General features: G+C 38.0%; 1 protein-coding gene across 1 annotated transcript; it reads left to right on the top strand.

Moving 5' to 3' along the window:
- Positions 1–379: 379 nt before the first annotated feature.
- Positions 380–8,162, top strand: LOC311066279 (uncharacterized protein). The gene is made up of 9 exons (XM_084087356.1): positions 380–435; positions 3,102–3,233; positions 3,333–3,467; positions 6,516–6,540; positions 6,651–6,683; positions 6,815–6,850; positions 6,938–7,013; positions 7,277–7,324; positions 7,449–8,162. The coding sequence occupies exons 2-9, from the start codon at positions 3,111–3,113 to the stop codon at positions 7,507–7,509; spliced, it is 537 nt and encodes a 178-aa protein (XP_083943482.1). The 5' UTR covers positions 380–435; positions 3,102–3,110; the 3' UTR covers positions 7,510–8,162.
- The last annotated feature ends 398 nt before the right edge of the window (positions 8,163–8,560 follow it).

Genomic DNA, 8,560 nt, shown 5'->3' with positions numbered 1-8,560 from the left:
CTCGGCTCACTGAGACAAAAAGCTAAAGTTAATTAGTGAAATTTAAGGTATTTCTAACATGCAATTTTCATCTGGCTTCCTCCATTCAAATAAATACTGTGAACGATATGTCATATGTAATCATCTTTAAATGGTATGGGTAATTAGCAGACAGATGCATGTTTAATAAATACAAATTTGGTTGGTCTAGTCCAAATAGTCTCTGAGTAACTGAGAGAAATGCAAAAAGTGTTGCAACTGTCCCCGGTCTCCCCTATTTACTTCTGGTCCAGTTCATCATTCCTCACTGGTTTCTCGTGTGTTTCTGCTCATAAAGCTGTTCATCTGGTCCAGTTCATTCATGTTTTTCTGCTCATTAAAGCTGATTCTCCACATCCAGCATCAACAGGAGGAGTTTGGTTCTGCTCTTCATCTTCCGTCACTCACTCGCTTCAGGTATCAGCTGTGTTTCATACATGTGAACTGATGTTTGGGTGTCTATTTCTCTGATGCTTGATATGAAATGATGCTGTCACAAAATCCTGACTTTATTACAGTGTGTGTCAATGTCAGTTCTGAAGCTCATTCATAACATTGCACATGCGCAGAGTTTGATCTGTGTGAAGGAAACACCCCAGGTGAATAGGGTAAATATATATATATATATATATATATATATATATCACCAGACTTCAACAGTTGATTGATTACATTGATAATTGCAAACATTTTTTTGCATTACAAGTTTTCTGAAATATTTATATATGCAAACTATGCGTTATCTAATTAATTATGCACTAATTTGCATTCCTTTCTAAAACAAAAATCAGAGTATTGGATGAAGTCAGGTTCTAAAAGTGTAAATCTAGGGTTCAGAGTGTTTATTTTTCACCACATTAATTTAACATGTTTAGTACAATTATGTGGTTTTGTTTTATTAATACAGTGAATATTTTATTATTGATATACCCCGAAAGAATGTAAGTGAAATGTGACAACATGCCCTATAGGTGGAGAACTTTATAACATGACCATATGACAGATTAAAATGCTGTATGATCGAAACAAAAAATATACAAAACAAACTAAAATATTTTCCCAATAAAGAAAAACAGCTATACAGCATAGTTCAAAACATAATAATAATTAATCATTTCTGAACAGTCTTTTTCAAACCTGTTTCCTCATGTTTTCTCAATAGAATTCATAAAAGTAGAATATCATAATATCATGCTAGTTAAATAACATATTGGAGATTAACATAATATCAGATTTGTCTAATTTAAAATAAACACCAAAAATAGAGATAAAAAAGTAACATAGTAAGACAAATGTTCAGTGATATCAACTATTTCAGAATTTTGGCGCATTTTTTTTCTCGTTAGGCTACTAGTGTTGATATGGCAACTAGTAAAAACACTAAGTTTCGTCATGCTAGCATGTGTGGAAATATATAGGGTGCTACCAGGGCTATGGGGCGCCGTTTGTAAAGCGGCTCACGCTGAAAATAACAGCAACATTTTGTCACATTTAGCTTCAAACAATGTTTAAAAAACTGGTATGAATTTTTGACGGTCACTTTTTAGCACATTTATAACAATATGGGTCAACTTAGAGATATTTTAAATAGTTAAATCTAAATATTAAATGTTACACCTAAATGTTAAATGTTAAATCTAAATGCTAAATCTAAATCTAAATGTTAAATCTAAATGTTACATTTAAATCTAAATCACAGTGTGTTGTGAAGAATCGCTTATTTACTTCACAGCCGTTTGCAGAATCGAGTCAAAAGAGACATTTTACGTAGGTTATAGAGCGAGTCACATCAATATTAGCTATTACAGGGGGCCCCGAATCCTCTGGCTACTATGGGGCGCCGTTTGTAAAGCGGCTCACGCTGAAAATAACAGCAGCATTTAGACTAGACTATTTATTATGAATATTTATTATGAATATTTTGACTAATTTGTTACACAAATTGGAGTTTTTATTTGCATTTTTTTTATTGTTAATTTTGCAGTAATGTCAACACTTACTTTCACTTTCATTATTTCATCAGTGACAATAGCGCCCTCTTGTGCCCTACATATTCAAATGTCATTTCTGCATGTCATTGTTTTGTTACAATTTATAATTTATTTAGTTTCTTCTGAAATGTGATGCTTCCTGAGAGGAAAATATTGAAATTAAGGTTATTTGTTGAAAACTTCATATTTTAAGGGGTAATTTTCACTGGTAAAATGCACATCACTACACATGATGTCATAGCCTATATAACACGCGCTGAAGCCCAGCGAGTTTCCGGAAGAAAATGTTTTAGTTTTCTATCCATTCGTGGTTAAAATGTTTATTTTATATGTTTTTATGTTATATAAGTTTTTCACTCAGATCTCACTGACTGACGCTCGATTTATTTTCACACAGTCACATGAACTCTCAACTGTCATAATCAATTCAGCCTATCCAAACAACGACACGACAGGCATAAAGTTATACAGTTTTGGTAAAGTTACAACTCTGCACTTTATGCTCTGCATCGACCATTTATACTTTGATAGTTTTGTGCAATAAAACATAATCTCTATAAGATACTATAAGATAAAGCAAACTAGTAGCCTATTTTTTTCTACTGTATCTATTTGGCTACATTTGTTGCCCAATTAAAAATCTTTCAGACTAGACAATTTATTATGAATATTTAGTATTGAATAATTTGACTAATTTGTTACACAAATAGGAGTTTGTATTTGCATTTTTTTTATTATTATTAATGTTTTCCCAGATTTTGCAGTAACGTCAACTCTTACTTTCACTTTCCTTATTTCATCAGTGACAATAGCGCCCTCTTGTGCCCTACATATTCAAATAATGTCATTTCTGCATGTCATTGTTTTGTTACAATTTATATGAGTTTCTTCTGAAATGTGATGCTTCCTGAGAGGAAAATATTGAAATTAAGGTTATTTGTTGAAAACTTCATATTTTAAGGGGTAATTTTCACTGGTTTAAATGCACTTCACTTCACATTTTCCACGTATATTTAAAATGTTTGTTCTACAACACAATATTAATAAACTGCAGTCATTTGGTTCTTTAAAACATTTCTCTCCTGTTTTCAGCACTGAAACATGAACAGAATCAATAAAACATGTGCAGAGATTCAGACCGACGGCGGGTTTGAATACAGACTTCAGTCTAATATACTGAATCAAACCAATATTCCCGACTGTGATCAGAGCTGGTATTCAGAGGTGTGTGTGTGTGTGTTTCTGTCCTCAAACTACACCATTATACATACTCACTCACACATACACACTCACTCTTGATCTTCTTGTTTTTGGTGTGTTCAGGACGGGCGTCTGATAGCAGATCCATCAGATCCTGAAACACTGAGTGATCCTGTTATTTCAGTCTCATCTGATCGTCTCGTCACGTCTCGCTGTGTGGAGGAGCTTCATCATGAGATTCAGTGTCATTCTAGTGGAGTAAATCAACTCTCTCTCTCAACATTCATCTGTTAACTTTTCATATAGAGTGGTTCAGGTATGACATCTCTCTGTAGGCCAAGCCGCGGAAGCGAGTTGCATTTTAGCACTTGCATTTTTTATTTTCCCGAAGTCATTGGGTTTTTTGAATGGAGTTTTGGTAAAATGGCTGAAAACTTTCACGTTTTATTCCACGACGTAAGTACAAGAGGCAAACAAGCTAAACAAGATAACAAGGGGGCGTGGTTAACCAGAGACACCTGGGGAGACTAATAGGCATTAAACATAGTAGACAGACATGAATCATGACAGTTATGCTTATAATCATGCTCTTATACACTTAACTGTAAATGTTTTTAGATCAAAACTGAAAGAGTTGTTGGAAGCTGATGGTGACGTTGAATCTATCTATCTATCTATTGATCAGTTTGTCCAATAATGGCAGACAGGAAACAAAGGAGCTGGCTGAAGTTCAGGAAGTAGTGCAGCTGGGCATAAAGTGTTCATCTGTGATTTATATATATTTACACACACACACACACACACACACACACACACACACACACACACAGGCAGGAATTTAAATGCATGCTTGGTGACAGGAATGTGCATGGCCTGCCGGCCCTGTTCCTTTACTCCAATGTGTAATTGGAAAGGAAAAAGGAGGGTTGCAGGGAAGGGCTAAGAAGGCCCCACCCCCAAAACACAATGTGCTACCGAGCTTCTGGTGACATCCAGCCGGTAGTAAAGCACAAACATCTGGGGAGAAGCCAGACACAGAGCATTCAGCCTCTGATCCTCCACGGAGGAGAAAGGTGGAGGGTGAAAAGCGGACAGCTCTAACACCTCCAATGTGAACTCAGGGAAGCATTTTGGCATATAAGCCGGATAAGGCTTTTGGAAAACCTCCACTAAGAGATAATTTAGTGCACGAGGAGTGAACTGAGAGTACATGTAGCTCACTGACACATTTAGCTGATGCCAAGGCAGGTCCCACTCAGGAACAGTTCTCAGAAATCGCCACCAGGTAGACTTTAATTGTGGGAAAAAACCTGTCCATTTCCATAAGGTCTTGAAGGAAACACAAAATATCAGAAACTGAGCACCCTTCAAACACTTGCCGCTTACAACCATATAAGGACCGTGTAGAAACGGCCCTGGCATTCAGTATAGTAGCAACCACACGTGGGGCAAGCCCCAGTGAGCCTAGGTTTGTCCTGTCACGGGCCAGACCCATGGAGGGCCACCCTGGGGTGGGTGATAAATCTCCCCGTTCGCTTGGGACAATAGGTCTGTGCGGAGGGGGAGGCGCCACGGCTGGGCATAAAACAGAGGGATTATCTCCACCAGAGAGATGTGATATGCGTAAGCACACGGCCGGTGTCCTAGCCAAACTTTACCCTTCAGTTCGGCGAAAATAAGCCAATCGTATGTGTAACGAGGTTCGTTGTTATGGGAAGAAGGAGGCGGGAACCGGCGAACATTCATATATTTTAATAAATAACCAATACAAAAACGAAAGTATAAGCCAGAAGCCCCTCGCGGACGACTGCTGGCCACACAAAACAGGAACAAAACATCACATAAAACTCAGGCCAGTTCCTCTCTCCCTCTTCACTGTCGCCGCTCCTCCTTTATGCTTCCGCTCCTCCGTGAGAGATACGAGACCGGTGCGCAGGAGTCGCTCATCAGTAATCACACCACCGGCCTCGTGCCACTCTCTCACGGCCCTCGGCCTCGTCCTGCTCACCACAGTATATGTCAAAATCTGCAGACCTGACATTCTAAGATGAGCCAAGCCCGCCTCCGCACATCCGTGAATTCGTAACATGTGCCTTGATAGGTGAAATGAAGAAACTTCCTGTGCGGTGGATAAATGTTGTGGTCGTGTCTAGACATCTGGGGCCTCATTTATAAACGTTGCGTACGCACAAAAGAAGGCGTACGCCGCTCTCTACGCAATAATTATTGTTTATAAAAAGCAAACTTGACGGGAAAATGTGCGGTCCTTCACGCAAGGTCTGACCCAGGCGTACGCACAAAAACGGGTGAAATGAGAAATGGCGACACCGTCGGCAGATGGAAGAAACACGTGAAAGTGTGTGAAACTGTAGATCGTTGTGTAAAATAAATGGCAATAGCCTACTGCCTCTCATAAATAACATGAAGACTTCACAAAGCAAGTCTTACAATTAACAGCCAACACGAACACCCGTTTGATCGATCTGCAGTGTAAAACAAACAAAATCAAATGAAGATTAGAACAGAAATGCAAATTAACACATATTTGCAAAAAGATATAAATATGTTCTGCAATAATATTGGCATGTTATGCAATTCATCCTCATAACACATCTGTAGCTTGTCAGATGCAGTCAAATGGATGGTAATAAAATGCCACGATGCCATCACAATGCGTAATGACGCACAATGGCTTATCATGCGCTCTTGGTTTTCCTCTCTGTGTGTGTTTGCCATGATTTCGCAATCGATGAATATTAACTTGTGGGCGTTTCACGGACTATTTATGGGCAACTATGGGCGTGACATGAAGCCGCAAAAGCTGCGCTACATTTGTAATTGATTGTGATTTATTAAGAGAAAACTGCGTAGGATGTGCGCACGGTTTTATAAATCCGAATATTTCTGTGCGTACGCATGTCTTATGTTTCATCCGTACGCCACTTATGACGCAAATCCTACGCAAAGTTTTATAAATGAGGCCCCAGGTCTGGATACGGCCTGGATCCGGCTGACTACATCATGCGTTGTGAATGCCAGGTTAAAGAGATGTGTTTTTAGACTAGATTTAAACTGACAGATTGTGTCTGCTTCCCGGACAATTCTAGGAAGACTAATCCTAGTAACGTCATACCTGCACCACTCTATTTAAACACACAGAAATTATGATAATGTTATTTTGATTTAATTATGAATCATTAGACTTGCAGTTCATCAGAACATTAAACAAACAATAATTCATATTTAATCCTTAATGCTGCTTAACTCTATAAATGCTGCTTTAAGGCTTTGTTTCTTTCATTTCAGTTCAGTATGGAGACCCTGTTCAGAGGTGAGAGAGACTCTTGCGTAAAACATCAGTGTGTCCTGAATCAGACTAAACTGTGTGTTGAACTGAATCTTCTGTAAGTGAATCTTGATGATTGTGAATGTGTTTTTCAGTGAGGAATGAAACTGCAGCGACTCCAAACTCAGGTGAGTTTCAGCTGATAAACGTGTGTCTAATTCACTAATAAAACACTGATTCAGATCTGATTCAGACTCAATCCAGTGTGAATGTTTTCTGTCATATTGTCTGATATTTGTGATCGTTGTGTGTTTTAAAGATGTGAATGAAGTGACTCCGTCTCTCCAGATCTCAGGTAAAACATCAAGAGCTTTAAACATCAACTCTTAATATTGATTTATCATTATAGATTAGATGATCTGATATTTGATCACTTGTATAGATCAGTTGTGGTGGGTGTTTGCTCTCTTCATCTTCATCATCTTCATCTGTTTTATACTGCGTAAAAGGATCTTCAGGTGAGTCCAGACTGATCTTATAACGTCGTACTTCAGTCTTTATATCTGACACTAGTTCACAAGAGCTCAGGTCATCGTCAATCACATTTACTTTCATTTGATCAGATTATTTTATGATTCTGTCACTTTAGTAGAACAGCTTTCTAGAGTATGAATTCATATTTGTATAGATTTTGGTGGAAGAAACAAAGAGGTGAAAATATAACTCATGATTTGACCTCATATAATAATAGTGTGTATAATAAGTGTCAGTGTGTTGTCAGATGTTTTCAGAGGTTCATCTGTCAGACTGATGATGATCCAGACAACAGGTGAGTGAATCAAACTGAGAGAAAGACTTATTTCTCTTCGTCACATGATCATCTCAGAGATGAGACAGATGATGATGATGTAACGTACAGCTGATGAAGATTAATCTGAATCTGTTTCACACAGGGATCTGGAGGTCGGATCTGATGATCCTCATTCACCGAATGAACATCAGAAGGAATGTTGAAAGATACTGAAATCAATCTTGTCTCATGTAATCCATCAATCAGTGTTTCAACCGTACAATAATTCAACAATAATCTGTAATTAATAATCTGATATGTCATATAACGTCACATTTACCTCAGAAAAGCCATTCGCTGACAATAAACTCCTAGAGAGGAGCATTTTGAAAAGCTGATGTAATGGAGATCAGGATTGAATGGGGAGATCAGCTTGAATCGGTGAGCGCCGGCAGATCTGCCTTCTGCAAACAACCCCAAGATCATGATTTCTGGAGAACAAAACATGAAGATAATAAATCTCAGTACAAGCTAGAACTGAAAACTGAAGGCTGCTATTGTGAACACAAGTACAGTTCATTTTCTAAATGCTGTACCTTAATGGAAATTAATTAAACAAAATGTTTATGTTTTGTATTAGTTGGTTGCAGAAGTACTGACAGACTTTATTTAGAGACAGAGCCATCGTTTGTTCAGTAATTTTTCGTTTTGTTTTGTTTCTTTTTCCCACTGTGAACCGTGACTTAAAAACGAGGTATTTTATTTTGTGTGTAGCGCTACACTGCATTTCTCTGCTTTAGCCTGGTTTCTGTAGCTTTCTAATAAATCTGTCTTTATGTAGGAATATCACTGGCTCTGTGATCGATTGCTTGAGATTTGATTTAATAAATGTAAATGAAGCTGCTGTTCATGTTTTGAATGTTGTTTATTCACTAGTTTGGTTTGTTTTTGTGCTCATTTACCCCTTTTCCACCAAAAAAGAACTGGTGCTGGTTCAACTGGCAAACCTTCTCAGAACCTGTTTGTCTTTACACTGACTATAGCGAACAACATCGTTCTGTCACTGTGTATGCCTACGTTGCCGTACGTCTTAGCTTTCCCAACTTCATGCATAACAATTACAATGGCGGACTACATTGTCTTTCTGCAAATGTTTCTTCTGGGTTTGCGATCCTATATTGGGGTCAGAAGAAGACGTTTAAAACACATTTGTGCTGCTCGTCTGGATTACTATAGACGGAGGTTACTTTCGATAAGAAGTTCAACAATAACCCC

The sequence above is a fragment of the Abramis brama genome, assembly GCF_963993115.1.
Source record: "Abramis brama genome assembly, chromosome: 1".
Lineage (NCBI taxonomy): Eukaryota > Metazoa > Chordata > Actinopteri > Cypriniformes > Leuciscidae > Abramis > Abramis brama.
This window is presented reverse-complemented; position numbering and strand designations above follow the sequence as displayed.

Excerpts from the sequence above, each read along its gene's own strand:
- LOC311066279 (XM_084087356.1), top strand. The coding sequence starts at position 3,111 with ATGAACAGAATCAATAAAACATGTGCAGAGATTCAGACCGACGGCGGG. Across the intron at positions 6,684-6,814 it reads TGCAGCGACTCCAAACTCAG|ATGTGAATGAAGTGACTCCG; the intron begins GTGAGTTTCAGC and ends TGTGTTTTAAAG. Across the intron at positions 7,325-7,448 it reads GATGATGATCCAGACAACAG|GGATCTGGAGGTCGGATCTG; the intron begins GTGAGTGAATCA and ends TGTTTCACACAG.